The 25,125-nt window shown below is 46.0% G+C and overlaps 1 protein-coding gene across 1 annotated transcript; it reads right to left on the bottom strand.

Annotated features, from left to right (window-relative positions):
• LOC122938011 (gastrula zinc finger protein XlCGF17.1-like) lies at positions 1-25,122 on the bottom strand. The gene is made up of 2 exons (XM_044293263.1): positions 25,065-25,122; positions 1-1,506 (listed from the first exon to the last, which is right to left on the bottom strand). The coding sequence occupies exons 1-2, from the start codon at positions 25,096-25,098 to the stop codon at positions 641-643; spliced, it is 900 nt and encodes a 299-aa protein (XP_044149198.1). The 5' UTR covers positions 25,099-25,122; the 3' UTR covers positions 1-640.
• Between the last annotated feature and the right edge of the window lie 3 nt (positions 25,123-25,125).

Here is a 25,125-nt window from a genome sequence, read left to right as displayed (position 1 = left end):
GTATCTTTATATAAGGCCTCATGCACACGACCATTGTTTGTTTCCGTGTCCGTTCCGCCGATTTTAGCGTTTCTGATGCGGACCCCTTCATTTCTATGGAGCCGTTGAAAATGCAGATAGTCCACCGTTTGTTGTCCATGGTTCCAGTCCATCCAAAAAATATAACCTGTCCTATTCTTGTCTGCGAAAAACAGTTAGCGGACCCATTCAAATCAATGGGACAGCCAAAAATGCGGATGCACAACAGTCTGTCATCCCCGTCCGTTTTTGTAGAATCAGTTGCCTGGTGACCAGCATATATACCAGTATCCTGGGTGGGGATATTAAAATGACACTTTTTTTTACCTTCCTTTTTTTTGGGGGGCGGTCCGCCAAAAAAACAGAAGACACACGGAAACAAAAACGGCAACGGATCCACAATTTGCGGACCGCTAAAAAAACTGTTGTGTGCATGAGGCCTAAGCGAGTTCAAGGTTTCCTAAAAAGGCTTTACATGACGTGTGCGATGTGCCCACCATTCTGGCGGATGCGCACAGTCAAACGTTTAATCATGTCTTTGTGAACACGCAATCTTAGCACTTTCTATTTGGGTTGAATTTATTTGTACCCTAATTAAAGATTTCAATTAATTTGCTTTTCTCTACTTTTCTTGTTTGTGTTTTCTCTGATGTGCAACAAGACTTGGCTTTTGTGTAAAACATTTCCCACAATCGAAACATGAAAACGGCTTCTCTCCTCTATGACCGCTTTCATGTCTTTCAAGGTGTGATTTCCGTGTAAAACCTTTCCCACATTCTGAACATGAATATGGCCTCTCTCCTGTGTGAATTCTCTCATGTCTAAAGAGATTTGATCTAGTTATAAAACATTCTCCACATTCTGAACATGAATATAGTTTCCCTCCTGTGTGAAGTTTCTCATGTTTAACAAGACTTGATTTTTTAAAAAAACATTTCCCACATTCTGAACATGAATACGACATCTCTCGTGTGTGAATTCTCAGATGTATAACGAGTTGTGTTCTTCTTTTAAAACATTTCCCACATTCTGAACAAGAATATGGCCTCTCTCCTGTGTGAAGTCTCTCATGTCTATCAAGGTGTGCTTTCCGTGCAAAACATTTCCCACATTCTGAACATAAATACGGCTTCTCTCCTTTGTGAATTCTTACATGTCTAGTAAGACATTTTTTTTCTGTAAAACATTTCCCACATTCTGAACATGTATGAGGTGACATGTGAAGTTTCTTATGTTTAAGAAAATATTGTTCATTTGTAAAGCATTTCCCACATTCTGAACAAGAGTGTCGTTTCTTCCCTTCACTTGTAGCAGTCCGTGATTCGTCAGGAAAAGGTCCCTCATGATTAGGGAGATTACTTGATAGATCTGTACTGTGAAGTCCTGGCTGTACATTTTCTCCTGAAGAGTGCTGCATGATATCTTCATCTTCTGCTTTATAATTTAGTGATAACATGATGTTTCCCTCAGAATTCTTACTGGGATTTTCTGTTAAAATAGAAATTTGTATTTTTTTAATCTACACAGTAGAAACACTTCTAACATTCCTATTAGGGCTCATGCACACAATCATGGTTTGGGTCCGCATTTTTTGTGGGTTGGATGCGGACCCATTCACTTCAATGGGGCCACAAAAGAAGCGGACATTACTCTGTAACATCCACTCCGCAGCCCCACAAAATAGAACATGGCCTATTCTTGTCTGTATCATGGATAACGATAGGACTTCTCTATTGAGGGCAGAACATTCTATTCCGCAAAATGCGGATCGCACACGAACAGCAACAGTGTTTTGCGGATCCAAAAATTGTGGGCCGCAAGAAGGACACAGTTGTGTTCATGAGGCCTTAGGCTGGAAGTGGATCCAGCTGGAATGGGAAGTAAAAGCCATTCACATTGAATTCACTACTGGCCTTAGTTCAATAAACTGCACCAAAAACCGAACGTGTGATTCCAGCCTTAGAAGGCTTTGTATAATTCTCTGATAAAGTTCAGAATTCTGCTGTACACCCGGTCACCACTTTTAATACATATTTTATACACAAATCTAGCAGAAAATTTTGAAAAACCTTCTTCCAATACATTTGGCCCTTTAATGTCAAGTGGGCTTCACAATGATACAGCAAGTAATTTTTGATATGTCATAAGGACATATCAAAAGTGTTGATCGGTGGGGGTCCCAACTTTGAGACCAGGAATCAATTGCTAGAACGAGGGGTCAGAAGCACTTAGCCTTAGAAGCACGGGTCTCAGAGCTGGAACCCCCACCAATCAACACTTTTGATATGTCCCTATGACATATCAAAAAAAAATAAAAAATGTATAGGTTCTCTTTAAAGAGAATGTGTCATCAGAAAATGAACTATTGCTTAAATCATGTCTTTATGTTAACTGTCTTTTTTAAGAATTTTTGGTGCTATTTTTCAATTTTCCATGTCAATATCTATATAAAAAAAAAATGCTAGAATCCTGCAGTATTCACAATGGCCACTAAGCCTAGTAATAGGCGCCTATTTTTTCTCTGTACAGATCACTTTACTGCAGTTATCTACTTACGTTTCCAGTCAGGATTAGATTGACACTTATCACAATAGATGAACTAATTTCATATTTTGAAATTCGTTCACGCTTCGTTTACTGGTAAAAGGTGACGTGCGTTATGGATTCTGTTACCACGGACTATAACGCAATTCTATGAAAGAACGCATAACGGAATGCCACTCCTGCATAACGGAAATGGGACGGATCAGTTTTTAAGCCCATAGACTTCTATTATGACAGATTGAATAAAGGAATGCCTCTAAAGGCATCCCGTTATGCATTCCGTCATAGAATAGCGTTATGGTCCGTGATAACTGAATCTATAACGCAATTCACCTTTTACCAGTAAACGAAGCGTGAACGAATTTCATAACCTGAAATTCACTCATCTCTATTTATCACCTATAGACATTCCTCAAGATACAATTGCAGTACCCCAAAATATGGTAGTTGCTAAATTGTTTCTTAATATATTGTACTGTCTTCTCCATAGTTTTATATGGATAATTCAAGGTTAACAATCCTGACTCTGCCCTTGTAGGAAGCTGGGAGATGGACTTAGGCCCGCATCTAGTTTATGTTAGTATTGGCTGACGAAGAGAGTGGAGCTACCTATGCTTACTGCTTGCAGAAATTAGGCCCCAGTCCCAGAGAACCACCATCTCTGAGATATTTGAATCAAGAAAGCCAACTCTACTTTACAGTGCACAAAAGAGAGAAAAGGCTGAATTAAAGGCTCCAAAATCTGCATGGTCAAGCATTGGAATCAGTCTAACGTTTTTGCTGTTTATAGATTTATAAACCTTTTAAGATTTTTTTTTTTACTGTTGACCCGATTACCTTTGGTTAGCGCATTAGTATCTGATTGGTAGGGGTCCAACACCCGGAACCCCCGTTGATCAGCTGTTTGAGAAGGCAGCGGAACTCCTGTGAGGATAGGTCACTGTTATAAAAATCTCAGAAAGCCCTTTTAAGTCTCATAAAGACTTTACTGCAGTGTGAGGGACATTGTTAATACACCTTTCCACACTTTTACACGGTCCTTGCCTTGCAATCCATTTGTCTAACTCCTGGGTGAACCTGCAACACACAGAGTATCATGGTGCCTGATCTTCCCTCACAAAACTTTAAAGACTACAATACCCACAATCCCGAGCTTTCCTTCTGTGAGTGTTGCTGTTTATTGATTGACTGCCTGATATTACAGTCCAGTCACGCCCCCTCTACTCAGTAATCAACAGCACACTAACACTCCCTTTGTTTCCCAAGACATTTAACTAGAGAATTGATAGCAAGACACGGAGCATGCTCGACCTAACAAAGGCTCAGAGCTACAGGTCGATGCCATGAGGAAACATAGTGGGTAGAAGGAAACTACTTTTATAACTACTGAATGATAAATATGTGAAATGTGCATTATATTAGGTAATTATTGATGATGAATTAGTCTAAAACATAAGTTAAATAACTGAAATAAAGTGGCCTAAATGGGAGGAAATGCTCAAAAACCCCAAACACTGTGGCGTGTTTTCTAACCTGGGGAGCAATTCCTCCGCATGTGATCCGTTGCGAACGGCAATCCCCAGCTAAAATGCATACAATGGAGGATGTCGGCAGTGGACCACATGCACCACAAAAGCATCCTACACTAGATGGGATAATGTGTGGATGCAAATATAAAAATACATAAATCGCAGCGAAAGGTGCACCACAATGATATGCAACTGACAACACTGGCTAATCCCTCAAGCTCATGTTAAGAACTGAGACTTTAGCCAATGTATTCCAGTCAGGAACACATCAGAAGTCCTTTTCCACCACCGTCAAGGTATCTCAGTGTGGCATGGGTTCCGTAGGTAGTCTAGTGGTAGGAACCCATGCCACACTGAGATACCTTGACGGTGGTGCAAAAGGGTCACCTTGTCCCGTTAAAAAATTGGATAGGACTCTTCTGTTATGGGCCGGACATTCCATAAAATGTGGAATGCATGCAGTCTTTTTGGCGTTTTATTTTTTTTCGCGTGGCATCGATTGGTATTGAGTATTGCAATACTTTTTTATGGTATTGAAATCGAATCAAAATTTTGTTATCATGACAACCCTATACAGGACCCTGAAGAAGCCCCTGCCCTCGTGACAGATAGTTCTGTTCAGCTTCCAGCATCTGTTTCTGACTGTTATATGTATTATGTCCCATGGTGGCTGCTGTAGCATCTCTCTAAAGGCTGTTAAGAACAGCTCCGGCAGGTTTGTGGCCTCCATAATCATGTTCAAGAAATAAAATTAAAATCACAAAAAAAATGATTAGAAAACAATTTCGGTGACACATTCCTTTTAAATAGGATCCGTCACCACATTCCTCATCACAAACTGCATTCATTATTAGATTTATTTCTTTGACCTGATGAAGCTGGTGGATTCACTACAATAATCCATGCCATAATGCCCACCAAGGGATTAGCTGACAAGTACTTCATAGTGCACCCCCTCCTCTGCTGCTGCCGAAATCTCACTGCAGAAACCTCCTTTAATCATTTTGAGGAAAAACACAAAATGTATGGATTATTTTTTATATCTCTTTACTATCCCCAAAGTATGCTTAAAAGCGGTAATCCCATCACAGACAATGGGGTCATATCACTAGGATATGCCCCCGATTGACTGATAGGTGCGGGTCCCACCTCTGGGATATGCCCCCATTGTCTGTAATAGGAATAGCCCTTTAACCCTTTCCTGCCCAATGGTATAGACAGGGCCGGTGTTGGGGGGCAAACTGAGAAATTGCCTAGGCCCCGATCCTCTAAGGGTCCCCCTGCTTCAGATCACTGAACAGACGGGACTCCCTGCCTGCTTCAGATCACTTGCAAGAAAATTTAGACTAGAACCTTCAGAATCACAGGTGCATATCCATGAAGCAAACATAATTACAAAAAACTAAATGGCTGCACACCGTTATATATACAAACAATAGAGCTAAGAAATGGGGGGTCATTCTAGATAAAAGTGGTACAATACTGACTATAAATGAGTAATGGAAGCTCTTAGCGCACATACGTGTCGGGCCCATCTACCAGGCGTCAAGGTGGCTTCCACAGATGGGTCCCTAACACTAAATATACTGCCTCACTTTGGACTTAGTTAAGCCTACAATATTCAGGCCAGTTTAGGAACCAGCTACAAACGTACTCTGCTCAGAAGTCCCAGGTAGATGGGCGTGTTCAGTCTAAAAGAGATGCTACCCTCAATATATCTGCGGAAGCCACCTTGACGCCTGGTAGATGGGCCCGATACATATGTGCGCTAAGAGCTTCCATTACTCATTTATAGTCGGTATTGTACCACTTTTATCTAGAAAGACCCCCCATGTCTTAGCTCTATTGTTTGTATATACGGTGTGCAGCCATTTTGCTTTAGATCACTGTCGGGACTCCAGAGTTCGGGACTTAGGAGTCCCTGCTCTGACTTTATATATGGCTGTGTCCTTGGATTTACTGCCAAATTCTCTTAAACGCCTTTGGAGACGGCTTATGATAGAGAAATGAATATTCATTGCACGGACAACAGCTCTGGTAGACATTCCTGCAGTCAGCATGCCAATTGCACACTCCCTCAAACGTTGCAACATCTGTGGCATTGTGCTGTGTGATCAAACAGCACATTTCAGAGTGGCCTTTTATTGTGGGCAGTCTAAGGCACACCTGTGCAATATTCATGCTGTCTGATCAGCACCTTGATATGCCGCACCTGTGAGGTGGGATGTATTATCTCGGCAAAGGAGAAGTGCTCACTAACATAGATTTAGACAGATTTGTGAACAATATTTTGTGTATGTAGAAAATGTTTCAGATCTTTGAGTTCTGCTCATGCGAAATGGGAGCAAAGCCAAAAGTGTTGCGTTTATATTTTTGTTCAGTGTAGTTACAGTAGTTTAACATGGAGCTCTATAGCTCAGTGGTTAAGATTCTTGCCTTTTATGTATATGGTTGTAAGTTCAAATCCCCACTGTAAGTCCAGCGGGCCGTGCCGGCGCCGCTGCCCCTAACTGCGGGCACGGGCCCCGGGCTCCCTCTTTTCCCTCCTGCTGCCATGCTGACAAATGCAGGCAGCAGATAGCTTAACTCTATCTGTGTTCCATGCCAGAGTTTCCTTCCTGCTGGAGACTTGCACTGGTGTTCGAGCTTGCGTGGGTGTGTCTCTCTTCACCTATGAGGCAGCACATACACGCCCTCTGTTTCACCAGCCTATGGCTGGATTGCAGCAGGTATTTAAAGGTGCTTCCTACTACAGAAAGATGCCTGAGCAACCTCATGGTTTTAGTTTGTCTAACTCCTAGTGCATAGGTGTTTCTCTAGTCTGCTTTGCTGTGTACCGGACCTCGCTTACTGAAGTCCTGGACTTTGCCTGTTTGCCATCTGCCCCTGACCTCGGATCTTGTTTATGGACTTTGTTTACCGCCTGCCTTTGACCTCGGACTTCGCTTACTGACTTCACTTGATTGCCGCCTGTCCAGACCCTTAATCCAGGCCACGCAAGTTCCGTCAGTGCTTGCACCGAGTACTCAGACCCCCTGGTAAGCTGCCACTGACTCAGGGACTGCTCTGGAGTGGCACCTGGCATCTACCCTACAGCCCAAGCCTATACTCATCATTAGAGGCTACCAGGTAGCTGCTTAGTTACGCCCCTCTGGAGTATACCCAGTCAGTGGCGCAGTGGGTCCACACCCACTTGCATAACACCCACAGAAACATTTCAAAAATAGAAACTAAATAAAAATTTAATTTTCAGGGTGCCTCCCAATAGTGAAAAGTTTGATTTTATTAAATAAAAATGGAGCAAAATGTAAAACATTATCAAATAACACCCGTATTAATCCATGCCAATCTTTTTAACGTTCACCAGTATTTTTTGTTGGGAAAAGTGGCAACCCAGCAGCACCCCCAGCATCTCTATATGCCCACACACTGCATCAAGCCCAGCCTCAGTAAGCCTTATCAGGACTCACTTTGTAAAAAAAAATTTTTTTCTTATCACTGCAATATTCTGACCCTCATAACTTTTTTATAGTTATGTCTACGGAGATGTGTGGGGGCTTATTTTTTGCGGGACAATCTGTGGTTTTTGACAATACCATTTTGGGTTGTGGATAGTGATGAGCGAGCATGCTCGGCCGAATACTTGTTCGGTTCGAGCATCGCTATGCTCGACACATGGCAGTACTTGGCCGATTACCACATGTGCTCGAGCGCCATGCTCGAGTCTCCTCACCGCACGTTCCATGGCTGCTACACAGCCAATAAAAATGCAGGTAAGTACTGCCATCACTTTAATGCCAGTAGCCATGTTGGCTACTAGCATTACAGTGATTGGCTGTCCGTAACGTATCATCGGGTGCTATATAGCACCCGATGACGTGGCTTCGGCTCATTGCGAGTCAGGGAGAGCTGCGCTTAGAAAGGGACAGATAGTGTAGGGAGTTTGTGATCATATTTTATTCAAGTGAATAACGTTTCAAAGACCCAAAAGTCCTTTTATGGACTATTGTGTGTGGTTTGCAGCAATTTATTTTAGCAAAGTAGAACTTAAATTTTTTTTACATACTTTGCAAAATAGCGATTCTTTTTCTATATAGAGGGTGTCTGCAGTGACTTGTGACATCCGTGCAGCAATACCTTCTGTGTGTCAGGGGCAGAGAATATTAGTGAAAACTTTCCCCATAATCTGTCCACATTTTTGCTGTCAACGTTGTAATCCGTGAATTGTGTGATCTGCGCTTCAATTCATTGTGTGGTTGTCAGGGTCAGATATAGTGAAAAACATAAATATAAACTACATCAGAAAACAGTGTCTGTACCGTAGATTCCAATAATCTGGGCCTAAAATAGTGTCCATATTCTGTGTGTTTCTGTCATATATACTGTCCTGCATCAGAAAACTGTGTCTTTAGGTCAAATTCTTAAAATCTGGGCCTAATCTAGAGTCCATATTTTGTGTGTTTCTGTGACATATACTGTCCTGCATCAGAAAACGGTGTCTTTAGCGGACTGTAAAACAATCTGCGCCACCTCTAGTGACAAAACCATTAAAATGAAGAAGGAGAGCACTTCGGGACGGGGAAGTGGGCATGATGCTGATGGTGCACGCAGAGGCCGTGCTTCATGTCCAACTTATCTGGGCGGCGCAGGACAACACTGTCCAAGTCGGACCAGTGCAAACAGTTGGTCGGTTGGATTGCTGAAGATGATGCTTCCAGTCGGTTAAGCACCACCCTCTCTTCTAACAAGTCTAGTTTCTGTAGCCAAGAGTCTGGTCAACCGAATCCTCTCTCTGATCATCCTTCCTCCCACCATTGAGAGGCTTGTCAAACGAGTGATCCCACACTCGGATATTCCGAGGAGCTCTATCCAGCACCACTATTATATTTGGCCCTCGCGCCCAGCACGCTTGAAGAGGGACCTGAGATATTGTGCCCTGATTCCCAACCTCTTGAGCCTTCACAGTCTCAAGAAGATGACAGTGGTGAACGGCAATCATTCATTCACGAGGTGGATGATGATGAGACACAGTTACCAATCAATGAGGTTGTGGTTAGGTCAAGTCAGGAAGATGAGCAGAGTGAGGAAGTGGAAGAGGAGGTGGTTGACGATGAGGTCACTGACCCAACATGGGAAGGTGAAAAGCCGAGCAAGGACAGCAGTACAGAGGGGGAGGGATCCGCAGCACCGCAACAGGCTAGAAGAGGCAGTGGGGTTGCAAAATGGAGAAGTCAGCCCACACCAAACAGTCCCACAAGCGTTACACCGAGCACCCCCATGCATAAATCTACCTTGCCAAGGGGTAGGTGTTCCGCAGTATGGTGCTTTTTTGAGGAAAGTGCAGACGACAAAAGAGTGGTAGTTTGCAACTTGTGCTGTACCAAAATGAGCCGGGGCGTGAACACTAGCGACCTCACCACCACCAGCATGATCCGTCTCATGGCACCCAAGCACCCTAACAAGTAGGCCGAACGCCTGGGTCCACAATCTGGGTCTGTGGGTCACACCACTGCCTCCTCTTCCCCTGTGTTACGCACTGCTGGCCAATCCCCTGTCAAAGGCGCAGGCCCGGATGCCCCTCGCCCTAAACCTGGACCTTTGCATAAACCATCAGCAGCAACATCCACTTCCCTGTCCCAGCGCAGCATCCAAATGTCCGTAACACAGTCATTTGAACGCAAGCGCAAATACCCACCCACAGGCCATAGCACTAAATGCGCAACTTTCGAAATTACTGGCCCTTGAAATGTTGCCATTTAGGCTTGTGGACACTGAGGCCTTCCGCAGCCTGATGTCGGCGGCCGTCCCTTGGTACGCAGTCCCCAGCCGCCACTATTTTTCACGGTGTGCCGTGCCCACCTTACACTAGCATGTGTCTAAGAACATCGCCTGTGCCCTGACCAACGCAGTTACTGGGAAGGTCCACTTAACCACAGACATATGGACAAGTGCTGACTTCACACACATGGCTGACTTCACGTTAGGCTGCCTTTCCAGTGACCGTCGCGTTATACGCATTTTAGATAACACGGATTACTGGGTGTTCACCCTTCTCGACCCCCGCTACAAAGAGAACTTCTCATCTCTCATTCCTCTGGTGGAGAGGACGAGCAAAATGGTGCAATACCAGAAGATCCTTGTTGGAAAATTGCTCCAGAATTTTCCATCTGACAACGCTGGCAGTAGACTCTGTACTTCCTTAGGCAACCGAGGAAGGGAGACAAGGGGAACACACAGTAGTTCCAACAAAGGCAGGGCAACACTCGAACGCATGGGACACTTTCATGACACCCTGCCAGCGATCTCACCCTGAAGCGCGGCCTAGTGGTACAAGGAGGGAAAAGTTTTGGAAGATGGTGAAGGAATACATAGCAGACCATGTCAGCATCCTAAATGATCCCTCTGTGCCTTACAACTACTGGGTGTCCAAGCTGGACACGTGGCACAAACTTGCGCTCTACGCCTTGGAGGTGCTGTCCTGCCCGGCCGCCAGCGTTTTGTCTGAGCGTGTATTTAGTGCTGCTGCTGGCATTATAACAGATAAGTGTATCCACCTGTCCACTGGCAATGCTGACAGGTTGACTCAGATAAAAATGAACAAGGCCTGGATCACCCCTGACTTCGAGTATATGGTTGAATCTTGTTTTCTCGTCCTCGTCCTCCTCCTCCAGATTGTCTATATTCCCTCCACTTAATTTTTTTTTAATAGGGTCAGCTCACCACCAGGCCCTCGCCCCTAATGTTTTAGAGAGTCAGCTCAGCAGCAGGCCCTCGCCCGTAATGATTTAGAGGGTCAGTTCAGCAGCAGGCCCTCGCCCCTAATGTTTTAGAGCCTCAGCTCAGCAGCAGGCCCCCGCATATTATGTTTTAGAGCATCAGCTCACCACCAGGCCCTCGCCCCTAATGTTTTAGAGAGTCAGATCAGCAGCAGGCCCTCGCCCCTAATGTTTTAGAGCCTCAGCTCAGCAGCAGGCCCTCGCATATTATGTTTTAGAGTGTCAGTTCAGCGGCCGGCCCTCACCCCTAATGTTTTAGAGGGTCAGTTCAGCAGTAGGCCCTCGCCCCTAATGTTTTAGAGGATCAACTCAGCAGCAGGCCATCGCATATAATGTTTTAGAGGGTCAGTTCAGCAGCAGGCCCTCGCCCCTAATGTTTTAGAGCCTCAGCTCAGCAGCAGGCCCTCGCATATTATGTTTTAGAGGGTCAGTTCAGCGGCCGGCCCTCACCCCTAATGTTTTAGAGGATCAACTCAGCAGCAGGCCATCGCATATAATGTTTTAGAAGGTCAGTTCAGCAGCAGGCCTTCGCCCATAATGTTTTAGAGGGTCAGCTCAGCAGCAGGCCCTCGCCCCTAATGTTTTAGAGGGTGAGTTCAGCAGCAGGCCCTCAAATATAATGTTTTATAGGGTCAGCTCACCAGCAGGCCTACACCTAAAATCTTTTACTTGGTCAGCTTACCTGCAGGCCTGCAACTCAATGTGAATGAGGCCCTCCTTTATGTGATATACAGGTTGAATCGGAATGGCTCTTCATTGTATTTTTTGGCAGGACTTGCACTTTATATACAAGTAAATATACAGGAAAGAATGTTTTTAATCAGTTTTTCCTATAAAATCGATTTTTTATTTTGTTTTGTGCGTAAAACCTTAATTAGATTGTGGGCCTGGTGATCACTTTAAGCCCTTTTAAGCAGCAGCATGGTATGAAAAATTAGTGGCAAGGTGACAAAGTGTGGAGAATGCAGCATGAGGAGGCCACATAGTGGCACAATGACTGAGTCTGGATAAAAGACTGAGGCCACAAATTGCTTAGAAAGATGCAGATGGAATCAAATCTGTGGAGCTGTATCACTGTCACCTGCAGATTAATGCAGATCAGGGCTGTAGCTATAGGGGAAGCAGGGGAAGCTGCATCTTTGGGGCCCTGACCCAGAAGGGGCCCATCAAGGAGGAGGAGGACGACTAAAGGATTTGGTCAGGGCCCCCTCAACAGTATTACACAATGAAATTAGATACAGTGACAGTATAGACAGTGTATAGAACTGATGGAACAGCAGCCGGCCCTGGTCTAAGAGAGCGATCTTTACTAGCCACAGGAATGGGGTCAGCATGAAAGGGAGGGGGTCGCTAAAAAATTACTGTGGGATGCAGCCCCATTCAAAAAATTGCTGTGGGGCCTAGTCAATTCTAGCTACGCCACTGATGCAGCCCACAAAAGCAAGTTGGGTTTATCGATTCCAAAACCTTAATTCAATTGTGGGCCTGGTGATCAGTTTAAGGCCTTTTAAGCAGTAGCAGCACAGTGATACAAATTAGTGGCAAGGTGACATGGTGTGGAGATGGCAGCATGAGGAGGCCACATAGTGGCACAATGACTGAGTCTGGATAAAAGACTAAGGCCACATATTACTTAGAATGATGCAGATGGAAACAATCTGTAGAGCTGTATGACGGTCACCTGCAGATTAATGCAGACATCAAATTCAAGTTGGGTTTGTCGGTTCCACCTCAGCTCACCAGCAGGCCCGCACCTCAAATCTTTCACTGGTTCAGCTCACATGCAGGCCCACAACTCATGCTGCCAAGTAGTAGCCGTAGAAGTTTATCAGGCTCCCTCTCCGAAATTTAACTATGATTCCCCGTTATTGGTAGGCGCATAAAAGAACATTGAAAGTTGATAGGGAAGATATCCAAATGGATCGTGGACGTCACAGGGACATGCGATCAGGAAGAAGTTATCTAGAGTCAAATAAGCGGCAGCAGGGCCTCTCCTGTATAACATTTCTTCATCCAAAATACCACAGTGACATTCCCTGTAGTTTTTTTATTACTCATTCCAATAACAGAGCATCTTAAGAGTCCTGTATTGTTATTTATCGTCACTACCTCCCCGAGTCGGGAGTGGGTAATTGCCGCGCGCCTCCTGCCTTCCTTCGATTTTTCTGCTTTAATAACTTGACCCACTATCTCCACCCAATCAGATTTCAGCCATTGATCTCCCTTGGATGTGGTATCCCTTTCTCCCTATCCAGCATCAAACCCTGATTCCCCGTTACCCGTGATCACCATGGTAGGAGCAGAAAAGAACACCGAAGGTTGATAGGGCAGACATCCAAATGGATCGTCGCCGTCACAGGGACGTGCAATCACCCAGAGGTTATCGAGTCACCAATGCGGCATCAGGCCCTCGCCCCTAAGGTTTTAGATGGTCAGATCAGCAGGCCCTTGCTCCAAATATTTTTGAGGGTCACCAGCAGGCCATCAATCATAATTTTTCAAGGGTGTGTATGATGCCCTCCCTTATGTGTAATACAGGGTGTATTGGAGTGCCGGTTCCTTGTAATTTTTGGCATCCCTTTCACTTAGTGCATAGACTTTATCAGTGTAGGAGTCCCACTACCTGAACAATTGTACCACAATGTCAATGAGGCCCTCCTTTATGTGATATACAGGCCGTTTCGGAGTGCCTCTTGCTTGTAATTTTATTGCAGCACTTGCACTTTATATAGAATTGAATATACAGGAAAGAATGTTTCCTAACAATTTTTCCTGTAAAATTGATTTTTTTTTGGGAGGGTTTTGTGCGTATTTTTGTCAGTCTGTAAAAGTGGCGTACAACTGGGACAACATGGTTCCCAGCAGTGACATGGGAGTCCAAGATGCATCCAGACATCGTCCCCATGGTGTTCCTGATCCATTTCCTTTTCTAAAGGACCAGGCACCCTACCCTCTTCAGAGCAGGGGGTGCCTGGTTGTCTCCTATTGACTTCCATTATACTTTGGTGCTCGATCATCACTAGTTGTGTATGATCACTTTTTATTCAATTTTCTTGGGAGATAGTCATGGAAAATCAGCCTTTTTTTATTTTAATTTTTTTGTCACGCAATTCACCATATGGGCTAACTTTTTTTTATATATTTTAATAGTACGGGCGTTTTCGCATGCGGCGATGCCATAATGATATTTTCTTTTGTTTTGTTTATTTTTATTTTGGGGAAAGTGGGGTGATTTTACTTTTGAATATTTTTTTTTTTATAATTTCTGAACTTTTTTTTTCTTCTACTTTTTGTTAGTTCCCCAATTGGACCACAACTTGCAATCATCAGATTTCAATTTATATAGAATAATGGAAATTGCTCCATTATTCTGTATAAAAATCACTATATCACAGTTCAGTGCTGCCACCTAGAGGCCTGAACTGGGATATAACAACATTGAGCCTGGAAGCCTAGTACAGGCTGTGGCAAAATTTTTAGAACAGGGTGCTTTCCCCGATCTCTGCTGGGGGAAAGTGCGCCTGAAGAAGAAGCCCGCTCTTCCAGTTTTAACACTCTCAGATTACGTGAGTGAGGGGAACTCATTGCTGTGAGGGGAGGAAGCATGTGGCGTATTCTGGGGCCATGAGGGTGCAGATCTGTGTGAGGAGCTTTAATCAGTGTAAATCTGTGAGAGAGGGCCTGAATCGAGAGAATGTAACTGTGTTGTCATTATTACAGGATTTGGGGCCCCGCTTTTAATTTTGCCCAGGGCCACATTTTGTCTAAAACCGGCCCTGAGTGTATATGTAGTCAATCATAATCGCACAGGCACAAAAGCTGTGCCCGCATAATCCCCAGTGGGTATGTGGACGTGACTGACCGCCATGTCCTGCAGGAACAGCCGGGTTCAGAGAAGAATCTGTTCAGAGATCACCATCAGCTGGATAAGGGGAACACTTTATGACGTGATGGAGACATCTACAATCAAAGAGCAGGGCAGCAGGCAGTGATCAGATTCTCCTCCTGCCCTGAAGGCACCAAGGACAGATTCTGTGCCTGTGGTGACATCCCCTGGAATGTCCTATAGATCAGACACTTCTCTCTGCTCAAATCAAAAATTTACAACAAAAAAAATAAATTAACAATTTTCTAAATTTTAATTTCTCTACTTTTAAGGCAGATAGTAATACCTCATAAAATAGTTACCATTCAATGTACCCCATACGTCTGCTTTATGTTGGCATAATTTTGTACAAAATATTGTCATTTTTGGGGGAATGTTAGAAGGCTTAGAATTTTAGAAGCCATTTTTTAAATTTTCAAAACAATTTCAAAAACCATTTTCTTAAGCACCAATTCAGTTATAAATTTATTTTGAGGGGCATACATAACGGAAACCACCCATAAATGACCACATTTTATAAACTCCACCCCTCAAATTATTCAAAACTGATGTTAAAAACTTTGTTAACCCTTGAGGTGTTCCACAGGAATTAAAGGAAAATGGAGGTTACGTTTCTGAATTTTTTTTTTCTGTTAATCAATGTTTTCTTGCAACAGAGCAAGGGTTAACAGCATAATAAACCTCAATATATATATATTACTCTGATTCTGCAGTTTACAGAAATACCCCATATGTGGTAGTAAACTGCTTTCGGGGCACATGGCAGTGGTCAGAAGGAAAGGAGCCATATGGTTTTTGGAGGCAGATTTTGCTAGAATGGTTTTTGGGCACCATTTTGTATTTGAAGAGACCCTGTATTCCTATAGTGGAAACTCTCAAAAAATGACCCTATTTTGGAAACTACACACCTCATAGAATATATTAAGGTGTGTACTGAGCACTTTGGCCCCCCTAAGTATTTTAAGGAATTTGGAAACACTTGGCTATGAAAATGAAAAGTTTGTCTTATGTGGGAGTTCATTTTTTGTGGGATGAGGTGACGTTTTCATTGGTACCATTTTGGGGTATATATGACTTTTTGATCACTCAATATTATGCATTTTGTAATGCGAGGTGACAAAAAATTGCTATAAAAAAAAAAAAAACGATGCCAAAACAGCCTTCACCTAAGGGGACATATAATGTAAAAATTTTATAGAGCAGGTTGTTACGGACGTGGCGATACCTAATATGTCTATCATTTTTATTTTTGTTAAGTTTTACACAGTGAAAGCATTTTTGAACAGCATAAAATCTTGTTTTTTTGTTGCCATGTTCTGAGAACTATACATTTTCTTTTTCATTTTTGGGGCAATTGTCTGCCCAGTAGTCCAGGGGATCTTCAATGTGGGGTAGAAGAGTGCAGTCCAACTATGCCACCACCTGCTAGTTCAGGTTCTGCTTCATGTCTAGCTGGTGCTAGTGAGTAGTTTCTTCACTAGGCAGGTGAAGAAAACTGCTTATCAGAGACTCTAGACTTAAGTTGCTGCTGATGGAGCTGGTACTGATTCTGCCGCCCCACCCCCCCCCATCCCCTCCTCCAGCAGCCATGGCAGTGAAAAGTGAGCGCGGAGGGCCCCCCTGGTCAGACCTTCATGAAGACGGGCAATGGCACACATAGGCAGCGGCCAGCTGACTGCATAGGATGTCTCGATAGTAGTTCAGTTTATCCTCCTTCTCAGCGGGTGAAAAAAAGGCCCCCATTTTGGGCCAGTAGAGAGGGTCTAAAATGGTGGAGAGAGAGTAGTCATTCCTCTGCCGAATAGTGACAATTTGTCTGTCACTACACAAACAACTCAGCATTCACCTGGTCATTTGCCCAAGTGTTTCAGAGGGACCCCCTGCCTCCATCTCCACTGCATACTGCTACGGTGTGTCTGGGTCATCTGCCTGGTCTTCCTCATTGCCCTGTAGCTCCCCCTCTCCTGTCACCTGTGCAGGAAAACCACACATTTCTCTACACATTGCTTGTGCGCGAATGTCCTCCTCCTCCAGATCAGTCCCCACAGGGCTCATGTGTCCGTGAGATGTAGGTGCCACTCCTCCTGTCCCCTAGCCATCCAGATTTATCGGCATCTGTTCCAGGACATGAAGCAGTGGAATGACAATGTTCATCCTGTAGTCCTGGTGAAAAATAAAGTGGCCTTCTCAAAGGGCTTGAGCAAACAGCAAGTGTCCCCCATGAGCTGCCACTGGCTAATGTCGAAGTTACACAGGGGAGTACTCCTGTCCACTTGTATCATCAAGAAATAGTTTATGGTCTTTCTCTATTCATATAGTCGGTCCAACATATGAAGAGTGGATATGGGTGGAAACGTTGCATATCAGCCCATGTTGGGGAACGCCATTCTGCCTTTGCAGCTCAAGAAGGGTGTGCTTTGAAGTGTAAGGCTACTTTCACACTCACGTTTTGGCTTTCTATTTGTGAGATCTGTCATGCCCTAATGCATTCTGAATGAAAAAGGATCCTCTCAGAATGCATCAGTTTGCTTCATCATTCACCATTCCGCTCTGGAGGCGGACACCAAAACGCTGCCTGCAGCATTTTGCTGTCCGCTTGACGAAACTGAGCCAAACGGATCCGTCCTGGCACACAATGTAAGTCAATGGGGACAGATTTGTTTTCTCTGACACAATCTGGCACAATAGAAAACAGATCGGTCCCCCATTGACATTAAGTGGAGTTCATTACGGATCCGTCTTGGCTATGTTAAAGATAATACAAACTAGGGCTGCACAATATGGAAATTTTGTGCGATTGCGATTAGGGCCCTAAAAATTGCGATAACGATAGGTGATGCGATATTTTAAGGGAATTGTGCTAGAGGTCTATTTGCACTGTTATGGGGGATCTGCGGATGGCACACTGTTATGGGGGATCTGCGGATGGCACACTGTTATGGGGGATCTGCGGATGGCACACTGTTATGGGGGATCTGCGGATGGCACACTGTTATGGGGGATCTGCGGATGGCACACTGTTATGGGGGATCTGCGGATGGCACACTGTTATGGGGGATCTGCGGATGGCACACTGTTATGGGGGATCTCTGGATGGCACACTGTTATGGGGGATCTCTGGATGGCACTGTTATGGGGGGGATCTCTGGATGGCACTGTTATGGGGGAGATCTCTTGATGGCACTGTTATGGGGGGGATCTCTGGATGGCACTGTTATGGGGGGATCTCTGGATGGCACTGTTATGGGGGGGGATCTCTGGATGGCACTGTTATGGGGGGGATCTCTGGATGGCACTGTTATGGGGGATCTCTGGATGGCACTGTTATGGGGGATCTCTGGATGGCACTGTTATGGGGGGGATCTCTGGATGGCACTGTTATGGGGGGGGGATCTCTGGATGACACATATATAGCATCTTATACTATGTGCCATCCACAGATTTACCCCATAATAGTGTCCCTGCAGTGTGAAGGGGCTGGGGGCCGGCATCTGTATTAGGAATGACAGTGGGGACCGGTGCAGTCCCTGTATTCTAATGCACCGGCCCCGCTCACTGTTGTATAATATTATCTAACATGTAGGCATAGTTAAAATATAATAATCCTGTATAATCCAGCTGTATTACTTACAGCTAAGTTCCGGAGAAGAGAGGAGGGAGGAGGCAGGGCGGGCGGAGCGTCACTCACTACATCATGCGTCCGCGCCGCCTGCTTCATTCATAAAGTGGGCGGCACCGGTGCATGACGTAGTGAGTGACGCGCCGCCCTCCCGGCCTGCCTCCTCTCTTCTACGGAACTTAGCTGTAAGTAATACAGCTGGATTATACAGGATTATTATATTTTAACAAAGCCCACAGGTTAGATAATATTATACAACAGTGAGCGGGGCCGGTGCATTAGAATACAGGGACTGCACCGATCCCCGCTGTCATTCCTAATACAGATGCTGGCCCGCATCCCCTCCTCCCTTTGTGTATAGGTAATCGCAGCATTTTTGGGTCTGCCAAATAGCCATATCGCAATAGTCTATTATCGCGATACGATTGCTTTGGCGATATATCGTGCAGGCCTAATACAAACGCATCCGTTCATGACGGATGCATGCGGTTGTATTATTGTAACGGAAGCGTTTTTCCAGATCCATGACGGCGAGTGTGAAAGTAGCCTAACAGTGGCTGAAGTGCATGCACAGTTTCCTGGCCATTTTCAGGATGTCTTGCAGATGCGTGGAAGACTTCAGGAACCGCTTTAAAACCAGATTTAATATTTGCGTCATGCAGGGGGCATGTCTCAGACCTTCTTGACGCAGCCCCGACACCATGTTCTCCCCGCTGTTGGTGACCATGGTTTGCATTTTAAGTTAGCGAGGAGACAGCCAGGATTCGATTTCTTGATGGAGGACACGGAGCATTTCCTTCCCTGTGTGACTGTTCGCCTAGGCAAACCAGGTGCAGAAAAGAGTTACACCGAAGTGCCCTGCATATGCCCTGAATTGTCCCTGCAGTGGAGGATGAGGAGCAAGAGGCGGACATTGGCGCAGGACAAACAGTTTGAGAACGTGTAGGCGGCAGTGGCGTCACCTGGCCAAGTGGCTGGTGTTGCTGGGCAGGAACCACATTTACTCAGTGGGTCGTAAAGGCAGTGGCATAGCGTGGGTTGCCAGCAAGCCAAAAATTGTACCCCCCTCCCAGCCTGTGGGCATCCCCCTTTTAACAGATAATGTAGTAGATCACTTGCAGTCCTACTTAACTCCACAGATAACACGGTGATAACTCTCTGAGTACAGATAATGTAGTAGATGGGTGTGAGGACCCAGAATTCAGAACACACACAGTGTAACCTGAAGTCTGGGGCCGGTCTGCGGCAGTGTGGGCCAAATTCTCAATCTCCTCCCCCAACCCTACCATGAAACAGATATTTTGATAGACATTACATCACTATTAAATACTAGACATTACGCCTGTTACAATAACGGGCGCTAGAACAGTAGTGCATAAACATTAGTAGGAACAGTCTATATTAAATGGCAAGGGAACTGACTGCTGGCACTGACTGGTGGCTGTGGCTGAGACTGCTGGCATTGAGTGCTTGCTGTAGCTGAGACTGCTGGCACTGACTGGTGGGTAAGACTGCTGGCACTGACTGGTGGCTGAAACTTCTGGCTGTTGCTAAGACTGCTGCTGAGACTACTGGCACTGACTGGTGGCTGTGGCTGAGACTGCTGGCACTAAGCGTTGACTGTGGCTGAGACTGCTGGCTGCGACTCATGGCTGAGACGGCTAGCACTGAATGGTGGTTGTGGCTGGTGGCACTGACTGGTGGCTGATACTGCTAGCACTGTGACTGGTGGCTGTGGCTGGTGGCACTGACTGATGGCTGAGACTGCTGGCACTGGTGTGGGGAGCACAGTTGCAAGTGGAATGTCGTGTGTTGATTGGTAAGCGCACCGCGCATGCGCAGTTCAATGATCGGCAAACACGCACGGACACGCAGCCCTGAGCACACACACAGGGCTTTTATTACAAAGGATACTGACATCTAGTGGTATATTATCATGTTTTACTGTCTTGTTTGCACTCTTCCTTTATGAATACTTGTCAGGTTATTTTCGTCGGGCTATTGCGCCAGTGGCGTACCTAGGGTGTCTGGCACCCCCCTACTTTACAAAAATGGTACCCCCTAACAGTAGTTATGCCCTCTTTGTGCCCCCTTAATAGTAGTAATGCCCTCTGTGCCCCCTCCATAGTAGGAATCTCCATAGTGCCCCTTCACAGTAATAATGCCCACTTCATTGTAATAATGCCCTCTGGCTCTGTGCCCCCTCCATAGTTATAAAGTCCTCTGTGCCCCCTCCACAGTGATAAAGTCCTCTGTGCCCCCTCCACAGTGATAAAGTCCTCTGTGCCCCCTCCACAGTGATAAAGTCCTCTGTGCCCCCTCCACAGTGATAAAGTCCTCTGTGCCCCCTCCACAGTGATAAAGTCCTCTGTGCCCCTTCCACAGTGATAAAGTCCTCTGTGCCCCTTCCACAGTGATAAGTCCTCTGTACCCCCTCCACAGTGATAAAGTCCTCTGTGCCCCCTCCACAGTGATAAAGTCCTCTGTGCCCCCTCCACAGTGATAAAGTCCTCTGTGCCCCCTCCACAGTGATAAAGTCCTCTGTGCCCCTTCCACAGTGATAAAGTCCTCTGTGCCCCCTCCACAGTGATAAAGTCCTCTGTGCCCCTTCCACAGTGATAAAGTCCTCTGTGCCCCTTCCACAGTGATAAAGTCCTCTGTGCCCCTTCCACAGTGATAAAGTCCTCTGTACCCCCTCCACAGTGATAAAGTCCTCTGTGCCCCCTCCACAGTGATAAAGTCCTCTGTGCCCCCTCCACAGTGATAAAGTCCTCTGTGCCCCCTCCACAGTGATAAAGTCCTCTGTGCCCCTTCCACAGTGATAAAGTCCTCTGTGCCCCTTCTGTATTAAAAAAACAAAACAACAAAAAAAAAAAAAAAACACACTAACTCACCTTCTCCCGTTCCTGTAGCGCACATACCTTTCTTCCCTGCAGACACATATCGCTCTGCAGCACGGTGTGGGGGTGGGGCTTATGCAGATTTCTCGGCTACAGGCTCTGCCCACACACTTGCTGGCAGCGCGATCCGAGCCTGCAGGCTGAATGGTGGAGCGGGGAGAAGTCTTCCTGCTTCACCATTCAGAGCGCCGCAGGCTTGAAGGAGGGGAGGAGCGCGGGGAGCAGAGCGGTGAGTGACGGGACATCAGCTCCCTGCGGCCCCACTACCCCTTAGTACGCCACTGTTTAGCTCGGTCTCGGGTCCCTGCCTTTTAGTGTGGGCGGTGCAGGTCGTGTGTGGTGCGGCGTGTGTTGATTGGCCGGTGCGCCGCGAATGCGCAGTTCAATAATCGGCACACACACGGACACCAGCCCTGAGCACTCACACAGGGCTTTTATTAGTATTGATACAGTAGAATACTGTTACATCGAGTGACATCTCCTGGGATGTAGACTCTTTCCTCAGCGTCTTCATTCAGAGATAAGACCGCCATGATACCTTCTTTCAGCCGCTACTCATCTCTGCAGAGTTTTACAGAAAAGAAAATTAGATTTCTCACTTTACTATCATCCTCTCCTTCCTGGTGTCTCAACACTGTCATCCTGCTGCCCCCCAATACTGTGCTAGAGCCATACAGATAGTCCCCCATTCCCCATATTATTTTTCCCTCTGTACAGTATATTATAATGACACCCTCTGTATTATTATTAATGTAATGGCCCCCTCTTTATTATCAATTATGATTAGTGGCCACTCTTATTAGTATAATGTCCTCGTTCCTCCTCTCTCTGCTCCTCCCCCACTCCCATTGTGCCCCCAGTACCTCCACAATTAGGGTAGGGTACATACCTTAAAAAAATAAAATGTATTACTTACCTCTCTCCGTCACAGCTTGTGGCGTCCCAGCGCAGCCGATCATGAACGCCTCACTGTGCCTTCCCGCGTCATCACGCGAGACCAGACGCAAGAGGTCACAGTGAGGTAATTGTGACCTCCTGCGTCGCTCTACTTCCTCATAGGCTTCAGGCCTAGTGACCTGAAGCTTATGAGGCATAACGGAGGGGACGGCAGCCATAAGGAAATGCCCGCTCCCTGGCGCCCCCTCCAATTTGGCACCCGCCCACGCTACGCTACTGTGTAAAGGACATACATTGTTCTTGACCGTAGTTACAGCTCCACACGTCGGTGCTGCCATGAACCCTGACTGGCTCAAGGTCTGGCCCACCTTCTGTTCAACATACGTGTGCAGAGCAGGTACTGCCTTTTTTGCTAAGTAATGACGGCTTGGGACTCTCCACCTTGGTTTGGCATAAGGCATCAGTTCTCTGAAAGGAGTAGAGTCCACCTTTGGAAAGGGAGGGACTAAAGTACCAGCAACTTGGCCAGGAGCACGTTCAGCGTCTGCTCCGTTGGATGAGTGCACGCGTACTGTTGTCTTTTTGCAATCGCTTCTGTGAACTATTGCTGACGTAATGTGTGACTAGGAGAAGCAGAAGCATCAGGACCAGTACATGATGGGAAGGAAACTGCCCCTTCTGCTAAGGTGGCGGAGCCTTGACTGCAGGAAAAGGGGTGCGGGCCACTGGGTGATGCGGCGGTTGCTGTCAGGCTGTACCACTACATTGGAGCAACAGTTTTCCCAGGCCACGTTACGGTGACGCTGCTTATGTTGACGCAGGGCTGTTGTGCCAACATTGGCACCTTGGCCACGCTGCACCTTCTGCCGATCGATTCTACAAATGGCTGTGCTGACGTGACGTCCTCGGCAGCTTGATGAAAAATTTACACACTCACGCATATAGCATTTTCCCACACATCACTCCGAGCTGACTGCCTGATACCGCTGCCTCCATGAACCCGTACACCGCTACTTCTTTCTGGACCACCTTCTGAACTACCGATTGATGCACAGAATTTAGTGTAAAAGAATTTGGACTGCATCACACTGCCCATTGCCACCACCTCCTGAACTGCAGATTGACGCACAGAATTCCACCCCAAGGGCGAATGGATGTACTTATATTTCCTATTATTACACCCCAAAACTGGTTGTATCACACAGCACTTTCACCCCAATAACAAGCAAGGATTGCTGGAATTACTGATGTATCATATAGTGCAAACAGCCTAAAAGCAGTAGTATTAGAGCAATGTGGATCCCTAATTAGTGCAGCAAGGTGTAATAGTACTCGCTCCTATTACCCAGGCTTTACACTCCCCTATTGGCCCCTGCTCTCTCCCTATAGTGCGGATAATGCCTCCCTATCCCTTCCCTGCACTGAATGATCTTTCCCTGAACTGCTCAATCGTTTTTCTTTTTCAGAATAAAGTCTTTCCTAAACCCTGTCCCAGCGCCCGTCACATCTCTCCCTGCACGAAGTACACTGGAAGATGGCGGAAACCAAGATGGCTGCGGCTATTTATAGGGCTGTGACATCACAGATGCTGGCTGCATGCATGGCATTGTGGGCGATCCCTCGTTCCCAGAGTTCTCAGTTCCCTGTTCGAACATCTGCAGCAGCCATTTTAGGAAAAACTACGATTCGTTACCACAAAGCGCGAGGAAATTCAACTTCGGTACAAATAGAATTTTTCCTGAAATTCATTTCGAATTCCACATAGTCAACTTCGATTCGCTCTTCTCTACTTGTGATATAAGAGGCTGGTGCTCCTCCATTACATGTCACTGCACACACGTGTATACACTGCACATGACGGCTCTTACCTTGTGATATAAGAGGCTTGTGCTCCTCCATTACATGTCACTGCACACACGTGTATACACTGCACATGACGGCTCTTACCTTGTGATATAAGAGGCTGGTGCTCCTCCATTACATGTCACTGCACACACGTGTATACACTGCACATGACGGCTCTTACCCTGTGATATAAGAGGCTGGTGCTCCTCCATTACATGTCACTGCACACACGTGTATACACTGCACATGACGGCTCTTACCTTGTGATATAAGAGGCTTGTGCTCCTCCATTACATGTCACTGCACACACGTGTATACACTGCACATGACGGCTCTTACCTTGTGATATAAGAGGCTGGTGCTCCTCCATTACATGTCACTGCACACACGTGTATACACTGCACATGACGGCTCTTACCTTGTGATATAAGAGGCTTGTGCTCCTCCATTACATGTCACTGCACACACGTGTATACACTGCACATGACGGCTCTTACCTTGTGATATAAGAGGCTGGTGCTCCTCCATTACATGTCACTGCACACACGTGTATACACTGCACATGACGGCTCTTACCCTGTGATATAAGAGGCTGGTGCTCCTCCATTACATGTCACTGCACACACGTGTATACACTGCACATGACGGCTCTTACCTTGTGATATAAGAGGCTTGTGCTCCTCCATTACATGTCACTGCACACACGTGTATACACTGCACATGACGGCTCTTACCTTGTGATATAAGAGGCTGGTGCTCCTCCATTACATGTCACTGCACACACGTGTATACACTGCACATGACGGCTCTTACCGTGTGATATAAGAGGCTGGTGCTCCTCCATCACATGTCACTGCACACACGTGTATACACTGCACATGACGGCTCTTACCTTGTGATATGAGAGGCTGGTGCTCCTCCATTACATGTCACTGCACACACGTGTATACACTGCACATGACGGCTCTTACCTTGTGATATAAGAGGCTGGTGCTCCTCCATTACATGTCACTGCACACACGTGTACACACTGCACATGACGGCTCTTACCCTGTGATATAAGAGGCTGGTGCTCCTCCATCATGGCCTCCTTGTACAGATCCTTGTGTCC

This window comes from Bufo gargarizans, chromosome 1 (assembly GCF_014858855.1).
Source record: "Bufo gargarizans isolate SCDJY-AF-19 chromosome 1, ASM1485885v1, whole genome shotgun sequence".
NCBI lineage: Eukaryota > Metazoa > Chordata > Amphibia > Anura > Bufonidae > Bufo > Bufo gargarizans.
This window is presented reverse-complemented; position numbering and strand designations above follow the sequence as displayed.

What these genes read in the sequence shown, in the direction of transcription:
- LOC122938011 (XM_044293263.1), bottom strand. Translation starts at nt 25,098, where the DNA reads ATGATGGAGGAGCACCAGCCTCTTATATCACAGG. An exon ending in CCAGCCTCTTATATCACAGG is followed by an intron (nt 1,507 to 25,064) that starts GTAAGAGCCGTC and finishes CTATTTTAACAG; the next exon opens with AAAATCCCAGTAAGAATTCT.